Here is a 24,525-nt window from a genome sequence, read left to right as displayed (position 1 = left end):
TCAGTTGTGGAGAGAGGATCTTGTGTCCCTCTCTCACCTGATCCTAGCCCATGAAATCTCAGGATGAAGCATGGGATGACGAATGGAGAAAAGGTGAAATTACACCTAGTAATATGAGACACCCTGTGAACACCACCCTACCAACTGGAGAGGCCCTTCTACTCAAGCTGTGCTGCAAGAAAGTGAGAATAATAGGCTCTTCTGCCCCTATATCCAGCACCACAGTCTGGCAAAATGACCCTATCATCTTTGTAGCTCAAGCAATAAGTGTCACGGTGATGAGGTCTGACTTTGTGCTTGTCATTCCATCCATGTGCTGTGAAAACAGCCTCGGTGACACAAATTCACTTTTTTTTTTTAATAGAACGGGATGAAGGTAGGTGTTGCAGGTAGGAATGAATGAAAATTGAGAGTGGTCACTCCAACAGCCTCAATTTGGTTAATAAATTGTGTGGGTTGTATAAAAAAAAAAATCCAAATCAAGGTTCACAATCAATCCTGAATAGGAGAAGAATCACCTGTGCACCTTTCTCTCTTGCTCTCATTCCCTTTTTTACCTGGGAAGAATGCAAGTCCCTGATCACTCTTTCTCTGGGCCATTTGTTAGATGTACCTTTGCAGTGAGGAACCTTGAAAAGATGAGATCTCTCTCATTGAGAAAACGGAGTTTTGCTTACTACTTTAAATAAAGTAGGTTCTACAAGCTCAGCATTCCTCACCTTCAGTACCCAGGGTGTATGGGGACACCCATGTGGACCCTTTGGAACTCCTGAGAGACATGGAGACAAAGGGAGCCAATTCACACATGCTGAGGCTCATGCTGCTGGGTATACCACGAGTCAGTTATGGCCTTTGTCTCTGATGTCCGTTCTCAGCTCCTCTGCCAACATCCATGAGATAGTGACAAGCTAACTTAAGACCTTGAAAGGGAATATCAAATCACACATTCAAGAATTCTGGCTATGGGAATGACATGTTAATAGAGTCATGGATTTCTGGGAGAGGGAGAACAATGGTGGCCAGGCTGTGTGTGAAGACATGAGTATCTGCAATACAGTAATGCAATTTCTTGCCCAAGAGGTTTCCTTGTGATAAAAGCAAGAAGGGAATAGGGCCCCTACTCTCCTTATTCATGAAGTTGGTTTTGTTTTTTTTTTTGTTTTTTTTTAAGATTTTATTTATTTACTCATGAGAGGCAGAGACACAGGCAGAGGGAGAAGCAGGCTCCCCGCAAGGAGTCTGATGCAGGACTCGATCCTCCACCCCGGGATCAGGACCTGAGCCAAAGGATGACCCTCAACTGCAGAGCCATCCAGGCATCCCAAAGTTGGTCAAATACTATAGAGTAGTTACATCAGCTTGTTTTTCCTTAATTTGTTCATCTTCCTGTACGTTTTGTGATAGTCTCCTTTTTTACATACTATATGTGGAGTTTATCTATTTGAAACCACATTTTAAAATCCTTTTCTTTCATTTGGAACATTAGTCCATAATAAAATGTAACTACTAATAAATGGGGATTTATGGCTAGCATCTTATTTTTTTTCAGTGTTTATCTCTTCCTAACTCATAAACTAGTATATTGATTGCCTCTATTCCATCAACCTTATATCTAGGCTTTATTTCCTTTTTGTTTGTTTATGTTGGACACAATGGTAAACTCTAATCATTGATTCCTTGTTTTCAGTGTAATGATATTTTGTATATTTTTCATATTTTTATTCTTGTTTTGTGAGCACTGACGCTGGGCATTCTTCACTTATTCAGAAATGGTTCTCAGGTTACTTTGTCAATCATGTTTGCTGTGATTTTGAGTGGCTTGTCTTTGTACAGTTAATAAAGATCTTTTAAAACATATATCATCAAGACTACTCATGATCATCATTAAATGTTTGGTATGCATCTATTGATATCTTTTTTGCTACATTAGTGTTTCATGTTTTATTGCACAAATCTTTATGTAGGCAAAAAAGTGTTTTCTTTTCTTTTTTTTTTTTTTTTTTAACACTTACACCCTAACAGTGCTTTCTTTACGCTGGGCACTGTCCTAAGCACTTTACTTATTTTTTTTTTAAGATTTTATTTATTTATTCATGAGAATGCACAGAGAGGAGAGAGAGAGGCAGAGACACAGGCAGAGGGAGAAGCAGGCTCCATGCACCGGGAGCCCGACGTGGGATTCGATCCCGGGTCCCCAGGATCGCGCCCCGGGCCAAAGGCAGGCGCAAACCGCTGCGCCACCCAGGGATCCCCTGTTTTCAAAATTATATCTGAAGGGGTGCCTGGGTGGTGAAGTCAGTTGTCTGCCCACCTCTTGGTTTCAGCTCAAATCCTGATCTCAGGATCATGAGATCAAGCCGCATGTAGGGCTCAGCACTCAACACAGTCTGCTTGGGACTCTTTCTACCTCCTCCACCCTGTGTGCTCTCTCTCAAATAAATTTTAAAAAATAAAAACTGTATCTGGATTTCCCAATATGTTTTAAAAAAATCCCTTCAAACTCTCAATTATATACAAATTTTATAGTTTATTTCTTAAATATAATCCATTTAAAAACACTGAAATCATTAATCCTCATAGGATATATTTTAACATGTGGGGTAAGGTGGTGGATCCAATCACTTCTTTTCCCCAGAAAAGATGGCCAATTGATACAGTACAATTACAAATTACTCTTTTTTTTTTTTTTTTTTTTTTTTTTTGGTGTCTGATCTTATTTATTTTGTCACTCTTAGAAAATCTCATTTTTGACTGGACTCAGACTTAGAGGTAGAAGCTCTCAGAGAGGACAGCCTCCGTCTCTTGGCAGTCTGTTCCTGGCGTTTTTCTTTGGCCTCCTTCATTCTCTTGGCCAAAAGTTTAGCATATTCTGCAGCCTCTTCCTTATTTTTCTTAGTACGCTGTTTCTTCAAAGCAATACGCTGACGTTTGTGTTGGAGGACACGTGGAGTAACAAGACGCTGAATCTTGGGTGCTTTGGTTCTAGGTTTCTTACCTTCTTTGTTTAGGGGCTTTCTAACAACATACTGGCGGACATCGTCTTCTTTCGACAGATTAAAAAGCTTTCGGATTCTGCTGGCTCTTTTGGGCCCCAGGCGACGAGGCACAGTAGTATCCGTGAGTCCAGGAATATCCTTCTCCCCTTTTTTCACAATAACCAAATTGAGAACACTGAGATTGGCATCCACAATGCAACCCCAAACAGATTTGCGCTTCCTCTCTCCAGTCCTCCTGGGTCGGTAGCAGGAATGCCCCTTACTCAGCAGCAGGCGGACGCGGCCGTGGGTCAAGACACCCTGCTTCATGGGGAAGCCTTGTTTGTCATTGCCACCACTGATTCGCACCACGTAACCCTTCCATTCCTCGCCCAGAGCATCGGCAGCAACTTCTGTGGCCATACGCTTCTCATAAAAGGTACGCAGTTTGCGCTCATCATCCACTTCAATGAGTTTCTGGCAGCCAGTAGCTGGGAAAGAGATGTTCAGCTTCATCCTGAAGCGGCCTACCTCCTCGGAGGCGCCACGAAAAAGCTACAAATTACTCTTGACCTACAGATTCGAAATTCCACCTTTATTAAACAATAAATCCCTGTATCAGTCTCTAGACGCTTCTGCACTAGTGTTGCATTTGCGTATGTTCATATCAGTTTTTAGTGTCATAAAAATCAGTATTTAGCGGTGAATATATAAAATTTGGTAATGTTTTCTGTGTTTACCACTGTAGGTGCTCAGCTTGGGGGTACTTCCATTGGTAATTATCATGTTTATCTAATTTTGTGATTATTGCCTCTTTGCTTTATATCTGCGCATCTGAGTAATTACTCTTCCAGTTTTTACAGTGTCACATCAGTACAGTAAGTCCTGTATCTGTCAGCTTAGTTTAGGCTGCTTAATGGTATGCTGGCTGTGTCTGCAGGCAATTGGGCTTGTCACTTGTGTCTCTGTAATTGAAGGAACAAACATCTCTTTCAGACTGTATAGACTGTTTTCATGGATAAACATGGTCTCATGTTGGGTTCATGGACTGATAGGTTTTGCCTCTGGAACCATAGTCATGTGGGGTTGAGGCCAGGTCATATGGCTGCTGCTGGGTCTGCTCTGGAGTCCATGGTACACAATCTTGTTACCAGGGCAACTGACCTTGTCTGGACCTTGGTCAGTAGAGCTGACACTAAGAAACGGGATCAGTTAAAGGTCCAAAGACAGCAGTAATATTTCTGATTGTGTGGATAGGTAGGGCTCCTAACATGTCACTTGGCAGGCATAAATGGCCCCAGATCACAACTGAGAGGGACTGGAGCCATCATAAAGCTAACTTAGGGCTTATTACATTCATGACCCAAATTCTGCAGGTGTGTCTCAGAGGGCACCAATGGACAAGTCTTCCCCTGAGTGCCTAGGTGAAAAGGATTCCTCCTATTTTGTGGATATGTCTGAAGCTGGGTTGTGGGCTGCTTCAAGATCAGCAGGGAGACCAAAGCAAGCCAGCCTGCCTCCAGGGACACAGATGGACACACCTTCTGACTTCCTTTGTGGGGATGACCACAACTGAGAGGCTGGAGCTGGGTCACAGGATGGTTGCTCCTAGTCTGCATCTCAGAGGCCTATTATCTGAGAGGCATGAGTGGATGGGTCTTTCTGGGGCCTGGGTTGGTGCTGGTGCCAAGGCCAAATGGGGCTGTAGCCAAGTCTAGATGGGTAAATGGCTGTTTCCAGGTGTATAGCTGGGACCACAGTCAGCGAGCTGGCCATCTGGGTATAGGTCTGCCTTCTCAAAATCAGCCTCGTTTGTGGGCTCTACTGGGGTTTTGAGTTTCCGACCTGGATTTCAAAACTGCTGCAATGGCACTTTTGTTCATGGAAGGCTGCCTAATTATTGTTGCTGTGGAGGTATCCAACCTCATCTTCTCCTGTCTTGCTATTGCAGGAATTTCAGTGTATTCATCTTAAGGAAGTCCTAATTTATCATGTCACTAGATCAAAGCAAAAAGATGGCTAGGCCAGTAGTATCCAAAATGTATTTGATCACTTTTCATTCTTTGCTGCATATGGTGGCATATATATTGGGGAAGGGGAGAGAAGCAAACTAGAGAAGTGTGTCTTTGATTTATACTGGCACCAGAGCAGACCAATGAACACACCAGTACAACTGATATGAGATACTATTACCAATGAGGTGTTCTGTAGGTCCCTCAACTCACCGTTTTCAAGATTAAACTAATGTTTTATCCTCCCCCCAATTTTCTTTTTCCTCTTACTACCATCAGGGTAAAAGCTACCACCATCAACTCTAGCACCTATGGAATTGTTATCCGGTGGCTGCCAGTCAGACTGGTTTGGCCTCCTACACCATAATAGGCAATGTCTAAAATCATTTCTAGTTTTCACAACTATGTGCTAGCACCTAGTGGGTTGACATGAGGAATCTTTTGAAAGCCTACAATACATGGGACAGCCCTTACAACAAATCATTAAACATCAAAACATCAATATCAACATTTTGAGATCCTGGTCTACACTGTCGAGGGCTAATATTAAAATATTTCTCTAGGGGCACCTGGGTTGCTCAGCTGGTTAAGCGTCTACATTTGGCTCAGGTCATGGTGCTGGTGTGCTGGGATCCAGCCCTGCATTGGGCTCCCTTCTCAGCAGGAACCCTGCTTCTCCCTCTGCTGCTCCCCCTGCTTGTGCTCTCTTGCTCTAATAAGTAAAGTCTTAAATTTTTTTTCCTGAAAATTTTCAATTGTCCATTACATTATGGAATTAAAGATATCAGGAAGAAATTTCTTTCCATTTTGTCACTTTTTTATTGTTTAAATGCATAAAAAGGAATCACCATTTTAAACAAGTGAACAATTCTATTCAGCTGACACCAAGTACATTGGTTTTTGTGCAACCGTTAACCACTATCCATCTCCAAATGCTTTCACATTTCCAAATGGATACTCTATCCATTCAACATCCATTTATCATTCATCTTTCCCTCCACCAGCTGCCAATCATGCACTGAGAAAAGTAGGTTCCACCTGGGTCTTGTTAGCAATAATGGAAAATAAAGACGCAATGAAACAAAGATAATAAGGGGGGACGCCTGGGTAGCTCAGCAGTTGAATATAAGCCTTTGGCTCAGGGTGTGATTCCAGGGTCTGGGGATCAAGTCCCATTTTGGGTTCCCTGCGGGCAGCCTACTTCTCCATCTGACTATGTCTTTGCCTCTCTCTCTGTCTCTCATGGAATTAATAAAGTATTTTTTAAAAGGTAAGGGAAAAGGAAGAATGAAAGAGGACAGAAAGCAAAGAAGGAGGCAATATGTCAGACTTATCCTATGCAATATACCACATAAAAACACCTAAGCACAGCACCACTCAAATCTAGAGTCCTACACTGGAAGTTCAAAATCACATCACCGTTTCCAGGGTAGAATCCACTGCAAACACAAACTTTTTGTGGAAAATGAGGTAAATAAGAAAAATCTCTATGAAATGTCCTAATTCCATAAAATTATACATGTAAAACAGCACAATTTTGATAATGGCAAGCACTTCGATTACAACTGTAGTATCCTTTTCATCCCACTTCTTTATGTGAAAAATAACCAAGTAAATGAATGTGAATATTGACATTTGAAAGGATGATTTTTGAGAAATCCATGTCAGCATCTGATTTGAGTGCTTCCCATCTAATGTTGGTCATCTCAGGAATGCCTATGGGAAGTGCAACCAAAGGCAGAAATTTGGTGCTATAATTAGGGAAGAAAGGCAACAAAGGAGTTACTGAAGAGGCTGTTGAGAAACAAACACAAAGACAAATACAAGCAAGTCACAGGTGCTTTGGAAATAAAGGAAAAGAAATATATCTATTACAAGAGGAGAGTAACCATAAACTTAAATGCACAACGTTTGCATTTGGGACTCACAATGTCCTCTTGGTTCTAAGGCCAGTGGCCCATCACAGCTCCTCTCCTAGGTGAAAAAGCCTTTCCAGGAGGCTCATTACATCCTTGTTGCTCAGGCTGTAGATGGAGTTCAGCATGGGTGTGATCACAGTGCACACCCCTGAGGTAATCAAGCTTCTCTGGTTAGAATGTACCAAGAAAACTGAGCTGGACTGCCAGGCTTCTCCCATAGGAAAAGATCACAGAGCAGTAAGACCTACAGGTGGAAAATGGTTTATATTTTCCCATGAAGAAGACATTCTTATTTAGGAGGAGACAATCCAAGTATGAAAAGAGGAGCTCAGTGAGATCAGCTAACGTTATCAGCACAATAACAATGATGAGGGTATCAGATTGCTGGAATTACAACTTATGGGTTTTGAGATATCAATACTTAAGGCCAGTCAGTGTATTATACATTCCAACACACACCAAGCAGTTAAGACTACAGCCATATTCAAAAGAATCCCTTCCATATCCCAGTCTCCAAACACAAGAGTGTATCTGGGTCACTTCTTTTTAAGTAGGCTCCACACCCAGAGCCCAATCCAGGGCTTGAACTCAAGACCCTAAGATCAAGAACTGAGCTGACGTCAACAGCTGGACATTTAACTGACTGAAACACCCAGGTACCCCATATCCAGGTGACATCTGATCAGGATTTATCATTAAATTTGATTTGAAGTGTACTCTACTGATTTAAGCCAGAAGGAAGGTGACATTAAACTGCTGCAGCCTACAAGGCCACCCATGACATAACTAAAGGCTGCTCAAGTGTTACAAGTACATAAATGTGTTAACTCAAAACTGAAACAAGGTTCTGATGGATTCTGTGTCTCTATCAGTTGTGGCATAAAGTATATCAGAATATCAGGATCTGTCCTAGCCACAAGGTTTCCTATCTCATAGCATGTGAAGGGATGTGAAACTAACCACCATGTCACATGCTAGGTGCAGCTGTTTCTGAACACAGGCAAAGAATAGAATTGCTTTCCCAGGATATGGTGATTTAAGAACAAGAGAACATTCTCTGTTCCCAATCTCTCCACACACTGTCTGAGGTTAAAAATATTTTCTAACCTAGTACTGAGTATGTCGCTCTCTTTCCAGAGTTATGAGATCAGGGTATAACCTCACTGTTTCTAAAGTCTTTCCTGACCCAGAAAGATCAGGTGTGAGAGAAACATTTCAGGAAATCTAGACACATATCCTCCACCTTTGCCAGCATGAGGCACTGCAGATGGACTCTGAACAATGAACTAAATTCAACTGCTCACCATCTTCACAATATTAGACAAGGTCAGTATACACTAGAGGATCCCAGTGGCTTGTATAACATTAAGTCTAACGGTGATAGTCCCACATGGGGCAAGGCTGCAAACCAGGTATAGAAACTAGACTGGACTAGCATTGCTATGAGGGGCAGAGAGCCAGACCATTCCCAAAAATGCTCTGGACAGAGTGGCACATGTTCAAAAAACATCTATGAAGCTACCCTGTAAGTTGAGTTCCATACATCTTCAACTGTGCTCCTCCAGCATGGTTTGTAGGAGACTGATTGCTTTCCCACATCATTTAACTTCATAGACATCTAATTAAGGAGCTCTTTCATGTATTCAATGGGACACCTGTAGACCTGTCCATAGTCCTCATATTCAAGTTTTCCCTCCAATGTCGCTTTTTATGTTTTTGAAATACACTGGAATAACACTTTGTCATGCTTATTATGTACATAAATCCTCAATTTATTGTGCTTAGTGTTTAGGTGTTTAGTCATGGCCATGACTGAAGTTTTCCTCACATTCCTTACAATTCAAAGGGTTGCTCTCTGGTATCAATTTTTACATGTTGAGTTTGGCTTGATTAGATAGTGAAGGCTTTCCCCCAGGCTTTATCTCCAGTATGACTTCAAATGTGTAAATACTGAAGGTTTTCCCATATTCTGTACAAAGGGTTTCTCTTTACTTTGAATTTGTATGTTTTTGAAGGTTGGAAAACCAAGTGAAGCCTTTCTCACATTCCTTACATTAATATGGTTTCTCTCCAGTATTAATTCTTAAATGTCACATCAGGATGAGAGCACTAGTGAAAGCTTTGTCACAGTACTTACTTTCACAGGGTTACTCTCTAGAGTGATTTCTCAAATGGCTATTAAAATATAAGAAAGTCCTAAAGGCTTCCCCACATTCACCACATCGAAAGGGTTTCTCTGCAGTATGGGGTCTCAGATGTTCATTAAGATATGAGGAATTACTGAAGGCTTTCTCACAGTCACCACATTCATAGGGCTTCTCTCCACTGTGTGTTCGGAGATGTTTTTTAAGGACTGAGGGCCAAACAAAAGCTTTGCCACATTCTTTACATTGATAGGGTTTCTCTCCTGTGTGAATTCTCAAATGTACACTAAGTCGTGAAGAATTAGTGAAGGCTTTCCCACACTCCTTACATTTATAGGGTTTCTCTCCAGTGTGAATTCTTAAGTGTTCATTAAGAATTGAGGAACTACTGAGGGCTTTCCCACATTCCTGGCATTTATAGGGCTTCTCACCACTGTGAGTCTGAACATGTTTACGGAGGACTGACAGCCAAGCGAAGTGTTTCCCACACTCCTTACATTTATAGGGCTTCTCTCCAGTATGAATTCTCAAATGTTCATTAAGAACTGAGGAACGACTCACGGCTTTCCCACATTCCTGACATTTATAGGGCTTCTCGCCACTGTGAGTTCGAACATGTTTACGAAGCAGTGAGGGCCACTGGAAGTGTTTCCCACATTCTTTACATCGATAGGGTTTCTCTCCAGTGTGAATTCTCAAATGCACATAAAGGCGTGAGGATGTAATGAAGGCTTTCCCACATTCACTACATTCAAAAGGTTTTCTTCCAGCGTGAAGTCGAATGATATGATTATTGAGGCACTTGGAATCTGCATAAGACTTCCCACATTGTTTACATTCATGGAGTTCTTGAGCAGTATGTGTCTGCACATGCTCAGTACGGCCTGCAGGGAAAACTGAAGCTTTTAGAAACTGCCTCCATTCATTGAGGTCTCTTCCATTGTGAGTTCTCACATGTGTCTGAAAGCGTGAATGACTAATGAACGTTTTCCCACAGTCCCTGCATTCAAAAGTCTTCTTTGCCATACTAGTTCTCTCATACGCTGTATGTGGAGTCAGGCTGAAAACTTTATCACGCTGATTAAACTCAGAAGGCTTCTCTCTAGTAGAGTTTTTCTTTTGTGGGTTAAGGAAGCCATTGCGGTACTGATTATGCTCAAAAGTGTTCCCTCTTTTTTGAGTTCTCACATGTGTCTTAAGGTTTAAATGTTTACTCAAGACTTTTCTACCTTGTTCACAGTCAGAGAGTTCTGCTCCATGGTGGGTATTTTCCTGTTAATAAAAGGATGAAAGTTGAGGATTTTCAGACTGATTATAAAATTCAACCTTATAATGCAAGAAATAGGATGATGATGACTCTTACCAGTTTTATTACATAAATATAGTTCCTGCTGATTTCTTTCAAATTGAATCAGGGAACTCTTCTGCTAAAAACTGATGCCATCTATGCTACTCTTATGATCATTCCATTGAAATTTCATGAAAATGTGTAAAGACTCAATAATGAGTTATATATCTGGGAATATTTACTTGTAGTATCTAGGAAGCAACAATTTTCACGATAGATTTGGATTATAAATCCCAAATCATCATATGCAGAGTATCTCTGAATTACTTTGTCTATGGTGAATGCCACTTGTCTCAAATGTCTCACACTTGCACTGAATTTTATAACAGGACCACCAATCTTTTTTGAATGTGGAATATAAAAAATATCACTAATCAATCTTACTTTTTGTATTTCAATGGCTGTTTTTCCTCCAAAAAAATCCTGGCGAGATGCTGATTCTTTAGTTTGAGGTCGCATTTCCCATTCTGAAATAAAACAAAAACACAAATTCAAACATCTGCAGAAAGAAATCACAGGCTTAACAATTTTAAACCAAGACTTAGCTTTCTTTTATTTTCACATTGAAAAATGGTGAAATGACAATAAAGAAAAAAGATTTCATCAGTTTGTTTATGGGAAAAATATGACAATAAATGTGTAGGGACAGATTTCCATGGCTTACTAAAAAATAATTTTCTAAAAATCAAATATGATGTCAAATGATAAAATATTATCAAGATAACATTATCAAGTAGACATGTGAAAAATATGTGGACAAGGAAGATACACCAAAATGATGAACTTAATGAACTTAAGAACTAGAAGAGATCATTGAGATCATAGAAATTTTAAGTAAAAGAGTAAAAGAAAGTGAAGATATCCAAAAACATCAGAGATAAATGGCTTCAGCCCTCTGAGACAAAAGGTATCTTAAAAATTGTACACAGGGGCAGCCCCGGTGGCGCAGCGGTTTAGCGCCGTCTTCAGCCCAGGGCGTGATCCTGGAGACCCGGGATCGAGTCCCACATCGGGCTCCCTGCATGGAGCCTGCTTCTCCCTCTGCCTGGGTCCCTGCCCCCGCCCCATCTATCTATCTCTATCTCTATCTCTATCTCTATCATCTCTATCTCTATCTCTCATGAATAAATAAATAAAATTTAAAAAAAAAAACATTGTACACATTACAGTTGCAAAGATCCCATACTTCAGACCAACCAATGAAGTTTGTAACAATACTCACCTTGGAAAACTCCGGTCTCCACTGTCCTCAGCTCCTGTTGTTCCAACCAAGCAACCAGCTTAGGTTTTGACAGTTGATATTCTGCCAGAGGAAAATGTACTTTTTTTTTTTAAAAAAGATGTTATTTATTTGAGAGACAGACACAGAGACAGCAACAGAGAACATAAGTGGAGAGGTGAGGGAGAAGCAGGCTCCCCACTAAGCAGGGAGCCCGACACAGGGCTCAATCCTAAGACCCCAGGATCATGACCTTCACCAAAGGCAAATGCTCAACTGACTGAGCCACCCAGGGGCCCCCCGAAAGGTACATTAGAAGAAGCTCATATAAAGAGATGACAAAGCTTCCAATGAATCCCAAACTGTATTTCTAATGAAAGCAATGAAATTATACCAAAAGGACCAAAAGAGGCACATATTTATCTCTTGTAACAAAAGATTAGTTAACTCTAATCCCTAAAAGCCAAATTTGCATAAACATTTATTCAAATAGGAAATAAAGGGGATGAAGAAAGAAGATCTTTCTTCTGATGGGGAAACCACTAGAGCAATGGTCCTCAAACACTGGAGTGCATCACCATCAGGATGGCTCAATGAAACACAGAAGATGGGGCAACAACCCCAGATTTATAATTCAGAAGGTGGAGTCTAATAAGAATGTAAATTCCAAACAGAGTGATGGTGTTGCTGTTGGCCCTAGGACCACATTTACAGAACACCCATTGCAGATTATAATGCATTAATGTTATGTCCAGAGGGCATCACCAAAGCTGGAAACACATTAAGTATATGATATATATCTGAAATGTTGGCAGCCTTACCTACTGAGACCAGGTTCTGGTAGTTCTCCAGCATCACACTTCTGTATAGGTTTCTCTGATTAAGGTCCAGTAATATCCACTCCTCCTGGGTGAAGTCCACTGCCACATCCTCAAAGGTCACTGCAATCTAAACCATCGCACCTGGGTTGGCTTAAGACAAGACACATCTCCACAATGCTCATGGGGGAATGAGGGAAGACTCAAGGTTCTATGGTCCTAGGTACTCTTCTCTCCATCTAGACTCACTCAATGCTCATCTCCACTCATATGGCTTTAATGGCACCTTTTCAGTTTTTGAGTTTATCTGAGCAAAACCAGGGTAGGGGCTCTTACTTCCCTCTATTGCAGTAGATGACTGAATTCTTTGAGAAAAGGACACTTACACCTTCCTTACCAAGTCACAGCACACAGCAAGGTGGAAACTTGCACCTGGTATCCATGAGGTTCAATTGATTAGCAAAATACTGAAACTATATTCAGGGTAATCCCTCTTCAGTATGAGAGTTTCCACTTCCAGGAAAAATTCAACTGGGGATTCAGTCCTTGAATGGGGTTTATTTGTTTTAGGAAGCTCAGGACACAGATGTGCCTAGAAGGAATGTATCCAACTGGTGGATATAAATATGGCATTCATTCTGTTGACTGATATGCTTCTTTAAAATTACCTGATGATAATTTTTCAGCCAGACAGCTACCATCTTTTCTGTCTCTGTGTTTACCTCAGGAAGAAAAAAAGGATCTCTAGAAAGATCTTGGAAGGAAAAAAAAAAATCACTTAGAATACAGCAGGACCATATTAGTCAGAATCACCCACCTGAAAGTCATTCCATCCTAGTTTGAGATTCCCATATATTGCTGCATACTCAAGAAATTTTACATAAATACACACTACTGCCATAAAATACCAGAGTAGCCCTTGCCTCACTTGGAGCCATAAAAGGGACATGCAAGACATACCACCCACAAGGAAAGGGTTCACAGTCTTATTTTACGGGTATGGAAACCTAATCCCTGGGAAATCTGATTCTTTATTTGCCCAAGATAATAAAACTCATCAATGGGATTATGCAGCACCAAGTCCCAAAATACATACACTAGGAAGCTAACTTAGATAACAGCATTCTCTGGCATAATTCAGCTCTTTCTAAGTGAACCAGCAGCCTGACTACTTAGGTCCAGATCCCTGAGGCCTATATTCTGTAGGGTGACCTTTAAGAATCCTCTGAAAATGAGAATCAACGATGACTTACCATGCGTCAAATCAATGGCTGCCATCCTGGGAGAGCGATGTCTGATGCAAAATTTAGTGCCACGATCACTTCAGTGCAATTTAAGAATCTAAGTAAACATGGCAGTCTTCGTTACTCTTGACACAGTGTTAACCTGAAATACTTTTCATATCAATCATTAATCAGCACAAGCATTACTAATCCATCACCAAATAGAAAACATTAATGCATGTTCTCTGCAGATGACATGGGAAATTCACTAAAAGTGTTATAACCTATGGCATGAAAATCAGTAATATCTATTACCATTTCCTGATGATACATACATGACAGATGTCTCACTAGGAGCTGTACATACATCAGCTCACCTGATGTCCCTGATGTGGGACTCGATCCCGGGTCTCCAGGATCACACCCCAGGGTGCAGGCAGCGCTAAACCTCCGCGCCACGGGGGCTGCCCATAAACATCCCCCTTTAAAATAGGTTCATTGGGACGGCTGGGTGGCTCAGCAGTTGAGCCTCTGCCTTTGGCTCAGGGTATGATCCCAGGGTCCTAGGACTGAGTCCTGCATCCGGCTTCCTGCAAGGAGCCTGCTTCTCCCTCTGCCTAGGTCTCTGCCTCTCTCTGTGTCTCTAATGATTAAATAAAATCTTTAACAAAATAAATAAAATAAAATAGGTTTCATTAGCCCTACTTAATAACTGTAAATCTAGATTCACAGAACACTAATCATTAGTCTAATGCCATCCAATTAAGAAAAAGATATCCACAACTGAATGCAATTAGACTTCTCTCAAATGGTTGATATCCTGAGGTTGACTCCCAAGTATGATCAGCCGTCAGCCTAGACCTGCGCTGTACATTTTGTAAGCCAGCAGCCACATATGCTATTGAGTACTTGACATGCAGTCAGTAAAACAGGATTTTAAATTTTATTTACCTTTGATTAAAATTTAAGTTTAAAACCCATATGCAAAAAAAAAATAAAACCCATATGCAGATTTGCCGATTAGAAAACTTATCTATGTTTGGGTAAACTTAAATACTTACATCTACTTTCTCAAATGTACTTATTACATGATTCAAACACATATCAAATACATCTGATGAAAATTTTGTGTCCAATGAATTCTGAATACTTAGTATGACAAGAATTTAAAATACCTCAGTTTTTCTAAGGGTTACATGCTGAAATATTTTGAATAGATGGGTAAAGTATATTATTATATACATGACTTCCTTCTTTTTTATTACAGCTACAGAAAAACTAATCATATACATGGCCTACATTGGCCAACATTGGCCTATAATACTGCTGGATGTTATGAAGAGGAAAAAAATGAAATGTTTTATTTGGTTAACACTGTCAAGCTTCGCTTGATGGAACTTAAGGACTTGAAGCCCTGCACCTCCTTTTTATTTATCATAATTCCTTCATTATTTTCACAAATATTTATGAAACTGTGGTGCTAGGCGCTATGCAGAAAACAGTGAAATATACAGAAAATGTCCCAGGGCTTAATATCCCAACATTCCTTTTTTAAAAAAACACTTTTTTTAAGATTTTATTTATTTATTCATGAGAGACACAGAGACAGAGAGAGAGAGGCAGAGACACAGGCAGAGGGAGAAGTAGGCCCCATGCAGGGAGCCCGACGTGGGACTCGATCCCGGGTCTCCAGGACCACACCCCAGGCTGCAGGCGGCGCTAAACCGCTGCACCATGGGGCTGCCCTATCCCAACATTCCTAAGAGACAAAATATTCATTTATTAATGACAGCCGTTTATCGGTGCTTATGGAGAAAATAAAGAGTGTCCTATATACAAACACAAGTTTATACACAAGTATTTTGGATTGCTTCTTGAACAACATAATGACAGAAATGGAAAATAACTACTGGCTGTTCTAAATAGGACCCAAAATGTTAAGAAAAATAATGCTGGAAGGATTTTACAAAACTCAGAAGATTCTTCCAAGTATTCAACAACCTCAGCAGAGTCTTGTTTGAGGCTCAAAGCAATCAAGGTTTGTCCACTGCCCTTTGCGCTGGCAAAGGAGCAATGCCAAATTAGGCTGTGCTTCATATTGATCTATTTTTTAATTTTTTAAAAGATTTTATTTATTTATACATGAGAGAAAGAGAGACAGAGACACAGGCAGAGTTGAGAAGCAGGCTCCTTGTGGGTAGCCCAATGTGGGACTCGATTCCAGGTCCCCGGGATCACAACCTGAGCTGAAGGCAGATGCTCAACTGTTAAGCCACCCAGGCATCCCCATATTGATCTATTTTATGAGTCTTTCCACAGAACCTCTTTTTCATATTATCACTTCCAAGTTTTTATTTTTATTTCTTTCTTAATGAGGCTTCCTTCTTATTTTAATCTTTTAACCTGATACAGTTAAAAGATAATTCCTATGTTGAAAATTATTGACTCTTTAATAACAGAGAACAGCAGCCCAAACCCTGATCTACAGAATGGGATTCATATTATGACAAATACTGGAAGTTCCACAGTTTTATTACCATAAACCAAATCAACTCTCATAACCCAAGATACCTCATTCAACCAATGAAAAGACCGAAACTCTGAAATAACATGCTTCCACAAACATTGCATCTCAAATGCTTAGTATACATTGCAGGTACTCCCAGGGGTCTCAAACCGACATCGTTTGGGGTGAACAGGCCCAGAAATGTGTTTATTTTGGTGGCACCTGCACTTTTTACCTTTTGTTGTTAGTTTTGTTTTGTTTTTGAGATATAAGTGCTATACAATGAAATACACAGATCTTAAGTATTCTGATGAGCTTCAACACTTATGTTTACTTGTTTAATGAGCAGTACAAGAAGATATAGTATATATTCATTTCCCCAAAAGTCTTCACCCTTCTAGTTCATTCCCTCACCTCCATTCCAGAGGATCATTATCTCATTTGTTAATTACTAGATACATTAAACAGTGTGCACATCAATCACAAATTTATTATTCTAACAATTTTCTTGTTTAGAGAAACAGTAAGGGAGAAAACATTCTTTAAACTACCACTGGACGTGTGGATGTGTCCATTTCTTCTTATATTTCTGTCAAGCATTGGTTTATAGTTTGTGCAACAATATTATGGGATAGATGAAAATTTTTAAATTGTATCATTTTGGAGATACTGAATTTTCTATTATAAACAACTCTCTCTAGTAATGCTTTAGGACAGTGTTGTCTGACATGAGGATCCATTTTCTTTTGGAGAGCTTTTTGCATATTAAGGGTAGCATTATATCTGCCTGAAGGACATTATGACCCAGTGATCACTGACCAAGACCAGGATTCATATCACTCAAAATATATCAATCTAGACTACTTTTAAGTAAGTCTCTAACAAAGTATACCCCAGGTATTAGGAAATGTAGTTAAGTACTCTAGAAATATAAATGTGTGGGGATCTCTGTCTTCAGAGCATTCACCCATTGCAGCCAGGAGCGTCTGCAAATTGAACACTTACTTCCCAAGGATACCTGATATGTCTGCCCATCAGACATAGCTTGGCTATATCCCAGAGATTTTCTTTTTTTTTCCCCCCCAGAGATTTTCAAATGTTTGTCCAATGCCTGCTGAATACCTCTGCCCCCAGGAAACCCAGTCAACTTTACAATCAAGGGACTGCAATGATACCTTGCAAATAAGATGTGACCCAGTCTTGGGGAGAAGATATCCCTACAAATCTGACCATCCTTTTACTCTGTTCAACTCCAGGATCTAACAGAGTGCTCTTTACATCTTTATGTTACTCTTCCCATGTATATCAAAAAAAATCAAGGAGTGGTTTTTGTCTCTTGATTAGTCCCAGAATTATACAGAAATGAGACAGACAGTGATTGCAGGAGATACACCTGTAAAGATGAGATCTGGGGGTTGATTTCATCAAGTCTTTGGTCTGGAGCCAGTAGCTGAGCTCCTTCAAAGACACTCAGCTGCATTATGAAAATCAAGCTATTACCTATGGCTCATTGTGAAGATGTCCAAACAGAAGCACTTGTGTGAGAGTCCAAGTGAATACCATGCTTAGCTGCTACCTCAGTAATGATGACTACAAAAACTGTGGTGAGGGATAGGTTCTTATGACCGGACTTCCACAGAAAATGACAAGCTCAGATTTACTAAAACAAGCTCAAATCAAACCTCAAGAAAGCTCTTGGAAAAGGACATTTCTTGTGGACACAAGACTGACACTGTTGAAAATCAAACATGAAATTTAATTGTACAAAATTACAAGCAAAATTAGAATGTCTATCTCAACTAGTTGTTCAAGTGAAAATTAGAGCACTGATGAGGGAAGAATGAGAACTTGAAAACTGGAATGAGGACATCCAGTTGGATCAAGCCAAAACTCACAATCTTGAATCCACAAGACACGGACTCTCCCTCATCAGGAAATCTCCTGTCCTTTGGTTTCTGAAATGAGCCTCCCTCTGTTTAAAAATACTGAGGAAATCTCATTTGAGACAGGAGTCTTAGAAGGAAATGCTCCGCCACTTTGGAAAACTGTGTGGAGGTTCCTCAAAGAGTTAAAAATAGATCTGCCCTACGACCCAGCAATTGCACTGCTGGGGATTTACCCCAAAGATACAGATGCAATGAAACACCGGGACACCTGCACCCCGATGTTTATAGCAGCAATGTCCACAATAGCTAAACTGTGGAAGGAGCCTTGGTGTCCATCGAAAGATGAATGGATAAAGAAAATGTGGTTTATGTATACAATGGAATATTACTCAGCCATTAGAAACGACAAATAACCACCACTTGCTTCGATGTGGATGGAACTGGAGGGTATTATGCTAAGTGAAATAAGTCAATCAGAGAAAGACACACATTATATGGTCTCATTCATTTGGGGAATATAAAAAATAGTGAAAGGGAATAAAGGGGAAAGGAGAAAAAATGAGTGGGAAATATCAGAAAGGGAGACAGAACATGAGAGACTCCTAACTCTGGGAAGCGAACTAGGGGTGGGAGAAGGGGAGGTGGGCGGGGGGGTGGGGGTGACTGGGTGACAGGCACTGAGGGGGGCACTTGATGGGATGAGCACTGGGTGTTATTCTATATGTTGGCAAATTGAACACCAATAAAAAATAAATTTACAAAAAAAAAAAAAAAAAAAAAGGAAATGTTCCTTCTCTTCAAGATCCACCCAAACCACCTGCTACTGCCCCTAGTGACATAATGAATTCACAGTCCAAGGTAACAGGGATACAATACAGTGTAAGATAAAAAAGCCTGCACAATGAAATAGTTCCAATTCCAATAATATGTAGAAAAAAGTAGGGTACCCTGTCGGGGAATAAACTATAAGCATGCCAGACCCAGAAGAAGGGTGGAATGTAACAATAAACTGGGCCAAATTCATTGACATGGGGTACTTATCAGACAGTCTGGGTTTAATGTGTACTAGCTCATGGACCCGGGGAAAGCTCTAACAGCTTACTTGCTTGGAAGGTACCACAGACTCAATGGTGACCTACAGAAATGAGTTCACATGCCTTAACTTCCAAAATAGAATGTGAAAGAGCAAATCTTAGGGAGATAGGAATGTTGCATTGGATTTATCCTGTATGATACACAGTCCCCATTCCCCATTGTATGTTGAGGGAATAGACTCTCCACAAAGGTACTGAGAAACAGATAACTCGAGAGCCTCCATCCTAGAAGCCTCTGTGATTGGTCTCCATGATAGATGAGGTATGACTGTAGGGGCTATAACATTGCTAAGATGAACTCCTTGATTTCAGTGGGGAAGATGAGAACCCAAAGTAGCAGAAATCAAGTAAGTGGCGCTGCACTGCCAAAGACAAAGACATAATGGGCACATGCATCAAGAGCACTGGGAATGAAACAGGAATCAGAATGCTTTAGCCTGGGACACCTGGGTGGCTCAGCGGTTGAGCATCTGCCTTCAGCTCAGGGTGTGATCCTGGAGTTCTGGGATCGAGTCCCACATCGGGCTCCTTGTATGGAGCCTGCTTCTCCCTCTGCCTGTGTCTCTGCCTCTGTGTGTGTGTCTCTCATGAATAAATAAATAAAATCTTAAAAAAAAAAAAAAAAAGAAAAAAGAATGCTTTAGCCTGCAGAGATTGTTAGTGGTGGCTGACTGACCCCAGCCTAACTGATCCCCTGAAATGAAACAGATAGGCAGCCTATTACAACAGAGATCTGGGCTGCCAGACCTAGCCTAACAGTTTATACAGTACATTTTAGCCATAGTGGGCCAAAGAGCCTCTGTGCTATATTCAAGTCTGTCACTGTGGTTTCAAAGAAGCCATAAACAATATGTAAACCAATGAATATAGTTAAATTTGTCTAAAGGTATATTCACAAAAACAGGTGGAGGACCAGATTTGGCCCCAGGGTCCAGTTTGCCAGCCTGTGTACTAGAATTTTAACATCAGTTACAGAGACTACAGATGTAAGTGGTCTCAAGTCCAATAACCAAAACTCTGATTTGACTTACCACAGTGGAAAAATCACAGTCCCTTATCCAACTTCCAGACATAGGCTGTATCACAAGCTTAGAACTCCTCAGCAAAAGATTTTGCACCACCACCACTATTCATACTATAAACCTTCCTACAGACTCTTCATAAAGGGATGTACAGTCATTTACAGGTGACCATGCATGGGGGAAAAGGAAGTACTCGGTCTCCAAGAGGACACTAATTCCTAAGGATCCAAAAATACCATTATGGCACACCACCAAAGTGGAGGCTTATGGTAGTCAGGTGATTTTTTTAAAGTCTTAACTTCAATGAACTCAGACTGGACCCAGGTGCGGCAAGCACCCACCCATTTGGGTTTCTTTCTTTCCCCTAAACCTGTATATATAATTGGAATTTTTGGCAACTAGCAGAATTCCCTTATCTCTGGCCCATACGGTAAGGAGCATTATGGTAGTAAAAGCTAAAAAGAGGATCCCGGAATTCCCCACCATTGGACATAATAATCCAGAAACAATGCCAAAACTGCAGGGGGAAATGCAAGGGCTAATGCCACCATTAAACTTGCCTGAGGACTGGGAAATAGGGGATTGGCCTTAAAGAAAAAACTATGAGGACATCAACAATCACCTCAAAACCAATTCCAGAAACCTAAACATAAACTGCACTGGGCTGGTATGTTTTCTCTATGCTTGTTGTATTTATTTATATGAATGAATTTATATTACCTAGCCATTCACTTCTTCTAATTTTCATTTCATTCATTTCATTTTCATTAATATACAAGTTATTACAACATAAAATTGCAATTTAGTCTTTAGGTAACTGATTTTCATAAGATTGTAACTAAATTTGAAGAATAGTTACTATGGACTGGGAGGGAGAGAAAAATGACTCTTGATGTACACTTATTCCTTTATGCAACATAAGCTGAAATATACATCACCCTCAAAAGAGTTTGCGAAAAACCTTTTGAAGCCTCTGGATTTGAAGCTGGCAAACTATACATCACGGGCCTGTTTTTGTAAATCAAGTTTTACTGGAACAAAGCCATATTCATTTATTTAATAAGGTCTATGGTTGCTTGTGTGCTACAAAGGCAGAGCCGAGTAATTCCAGGCCTTATGGCCAACAAATCATAACGCACTTAAAGAGGACTGCAACTACCCCTCATTTTGACCTCAAATTTTCTAATTGATTAAGGTCTTCTTTCCAGCTCATCTAACTCAAAAGTCCAAAGCATCCCTGATTCAGCATAAACTGAATCCTCCCGCTCAAGCTATAAGGACTGTCCTAAGCCAGCAAGACCCCATGTGATTGACTTCAAGGCAGTGACTGCCCTGATCTTTGCTCACCTGCAGGTACACACTGACATTTGTCTCACATGTTCCTTATAAAAAAAAAAGCTAGAAGTATTTTCATAACTTTGGAGACCATCTTTGAGATGCTACTCCCCTCTCTTCCTGGTATTGCCTCAGTAACATATATTTCTATCTTGTTTCACCACCACTTGTTTCTCTGTCTTTGACTTGCCAGTGGCCAATGGCCAGACCTGTTTTAGAACTCCAGAGACAGGGCAGCCCGGGTGGCTCAGCAGTTTAGCTCCACCTTTAGACTAGGGCCTGATCCCAGAGACCTGGGATGGAGTCCCACGTCGGGCTCCTTGCATGGAGCCTGCTTCTCCCTCTGCCTGTGTCTCTGCTTCTCTCTCTCCCTGCATCTCTCATGAATAAATAAATAAAATCTTAAAAAAAAAAAAAAAAAACTCCAAAGACAGGTGCTCTTGCACCTCTGAGCCACCCCCCTACATTATTCCCTTGGCCTTTTCTGAGAGTCTACTAACCTCTGTACCAGACCCAATTACCATATTACAAAATCATGAAATACAGAAGACATTTAAGCACATCATGAATAAAATCATGAAATAAAATCACAAATATCAAAAAGTATAAGTTTCTCAAAGAACATGACTCTTCCAAGTCAGTGTTATGAAGAAACAATAGCTCTGCTCTAGCTTAAAAGAGACTAAGAAACATAAAAAAAAAAAAAAATGTCATATATAAACCTTAATCACAGCGTAGATCCAAAAACATTCAAAAATATTTTGAAACGATGTGTAACCTTTTAGTTTTAGAGAACATTTTTAATTTTCTTGGGTGAAATCAATGTATTATCTTTTTAGCAGCAAAATATCCTTATCTTTAGGAGATACATCACCAAATATTTAAAGGTCAAGTATCACGCCTGCAATTTAATTCCTTTTTAACAGTCCACTAAAAAGCACATTTCTTTATCCAGAGAGAGCAACCAGACAAAATGAGAAAGTGGGTGACTCTACTTCAACACACATTCATAACATTTCCTTTAGGTTTAAGATTTTACGAAACAAAAATGCTGGGAAAATACACACTTAATCCAAACGTCCTGTTAATGTGAAATTCAATTACTCTAAAAGTGGGGTTAATAATGCCTCCATTGTTTTCTCCGGGAGTCCCCTGGTTTGAGGCTTGGTAGGGATGGACGGGCTTAGGAGGGAGGGATGTAAAGGTAGATGAAAACCTGTTTCTCTTTAGTACAAAGACTTGGGGTGTACGTACGTATACCTCGCTACTGAAATAGGCACACTACGCACATCCGAGAAAGCATATTACCTTCCGACTAAGATTGTGTGCCCAAAAGCAAAAAACGAGCGTGGAAAAAACACATTCTCGGATGAAACATTCTCTTCCACGCGAAAAGGAAGCACAGGCCCTTGTGAACCAACTTTCCCACCTGTCAAGTCCCCGAGGAAGCGAGGACGCGGGGCGGAGTCTGGGTCACTCCCAACAGCAGAACTGCGTTCCCTTCAGGAGAAAAGTCACCCACGTTGCTTGCACACTGGACACAAAGACCCCACGGACGCCCTCACCGCGCGGGTCCACAGCGGTCCCGGGGGGGTACCGCCGGCCCCGGCGGCGTCTCGGGCGAGCTAGGCGCATGCGAACCGCACGGCCCGGCGGCACGGCACGCCGACTGGGGAGCCTGCCTAAACCCGTCCCTGGACTCCATCCTCCTTCCCTCACCTTCACGCCACTCTCACCACTGCCGGCCCACGGACGACCACTACCATCCCGACGCGCTGAACGCCGCAAAGAGGAGACAGCGGAAGAGACCCCGGCGCGCGTGTGACGCCACTTCCGCTTCATGCCGGGACTCGAGGGGCGGGGCTTCCACCTCAGACTGCCGAGTGCCGGTCGCCTCCCGCGCGGGCTGAGGGGCTGGCTGGGCTGGGCGCTTGTTCTGAGTCCCGGATGCGGCCGGGAGGACGCGCCAGGGGCTGGAACCAGGTATGTGGACGCGACCCGCGGAGGGCGGGACCGGGCGCGGGGACGGGCCGGGGTGACGAAGGGCGAGGCCCAGCGCTGGTTTGGCCGGTCAAGGACGCTCGTGTGCTCACCCCGTAGCCTGCGCAGTGGAAGGTTTCCTGCCTGCCTCCCCGCACCTCCTCGAGCATTTACGGTCGTGGTCCCGAGAATCCAACAGTCCATCCCGGTCTTAGGCCTTTACTTCCTCTGTCATTGGAGTCGGACACCCTTCTAAAGTCTGGTCGTTGATGCCCTTGTTTCATCGTCATGACATTTCCTGTTAATCTTTCCTTTTTCTGTGTCAGGTATGCATATCTGTTTTTGTTTTTGTGACACAGCACTGATCCCAGGCGCTGTTCTCTTCTTCACGCAAGGTTATAAAGTCTCCCCTTAATCTTGTTGGCGGTGGTGTTCATTGGGTGGCCTTTGTGCAGTGAATAAAGATCTTTTTTTAAACTAGATTGGGTATCCCATCTATTCAAGACTTACGGGTGGGGAGTGGGGGGGAGGAATGGACGAAATAGGTGAAGGGGATTAAGAGGTACAGTCTTCCAGTTAAAAAAAAAATTATTAAGACAGAGGATGTAAAGTCCCCACATATGGAATATAGTCAATGTAACATTTCACGACTCTTTGTATGGCGACAGCTGTTAACTAGACTTACTGTAGTGACCATTTCACTCTTTGTATATATGTTAAATCACTGTGTACTCCCGAAACTAATCGAATATTGTATGTCAGTTGTACAATAAAAAGAGAAACGTCTTGTTCATGCGCATCATCAAATGTGTTTTATGGACCGATTGAATTGATCATGTCTGTATTGAATTGATCATGTCTGTTGCTATGTTAATGTTTCATCTTTCATTGTACAAACATTTAGTGGGTTTTTTTTTTAACATCTCCAAAATATCAAATTTATTAACATTATGAAAGTTAAAGAAACTAATTGTGTCATGGACTGGAAGGTGACTTAGTAATTCCCTCTCATTTCCAAACCTCATCAAGCAGTCACTGTATTTA

At 41.2% G+C, this 24,525-nt stretch overlaps 2 protein-coding genes and 1 long non-coding RNA gene across 8 annotated transcripts; 1 reads left to right on the top strand and 2 right to left on the bottom strand.

The window, feature by feature from the left end:
* Positions 1–2,731: 2,731 nt before the first annotated feature.
* LOC140610873 (small ribosomal subunit protein eS6-like) lies at positions 2,732–5,232 on the bottom strand. Its single transcript, XM_072787386.1, has one exon. It carries the CDS (start codon positions 3,489–3,491, stop codon positions 2,742–2,744), a length of 750 nt encoding a protein of 249 aa, XP_072643487.1. The 5' UTR covers positions 3,492–5,232; the 3' UTR covers positions 2,732–2,741.
* A 550-nt stretch (positions 5,233–5,782) lies between these two features.
* Positions 5,783–23,329, bottom strand: LOC140610867 (zinc finger protein 426-like). 6 transcript variants are annotated; one of them, XM_072787365.1, is made up of 7 exons: positions 23,221–23,329; positions 13,689–13,776; positions 13,104–13,189; positions 12,439–12,565; positions 11,621–11,719; positions 10,783–10,865; positions 5,783–10,322 (listed from the first exon to the last, which is right to left on the bottom strand). In XM_072787365.1, the coding sequence occupies exons 2-7, from the start codon at positions 13,711–13,713 to the stop codon at positions 9,054–9,056; spliced, it is 1,689 nt and encodes a 562-aa protein (XP_072643466.1). In that variant the 5' UTR covers positions 13,714–13,776; positions 23,221–23,329; the 3' UTR covers positions 5,783–9,053. The 6 variants fall into 6 exon arrangements, with proteins under 6 accessions (XP_072643466.1, XP_072643468.1, XP_072643465.1 ...); XM_072787367.1 differs by having other exon boundaries at positions 11,621–11,701; XM_072787364.1 differs by having other exon boundaries at positions 13,689–13,829; positions 23,221–23,314.
* LOC140610876 (uncharacterized) lies at positions 23,185–24,272 on the top strand. The gene is made up of 2 exons (XR_012012331.1): positions 23,185–23,484; positions 23,602–24,272. It is a non-coding gene; the product is annotated as an uncharacterized lncRNA (long non-coding RNA).
* Positions 24,273–24,525: the final 253 nt, after the last annotated feature.

Source organism: Canis lupus, chromosome 19, assembly GCF_048164855.1.
Source record: "Canis lupus baileyi chromosome 19, mCanLup2.hap1, whole genome shotgun sequence".
In the NCBI taxonomy this organism is placed as follows: domain Eukaryota; kingdom Metazoa; phylum Chordata; class Mammalia; order Carnivora; family Canidae; genus Canis; species Canis lupus.
The sequence above is the reverse complement of the archived record's forward strand: the minus strand, read 5'-3'. Positions and strand labels throughout refer to the sequence as shown.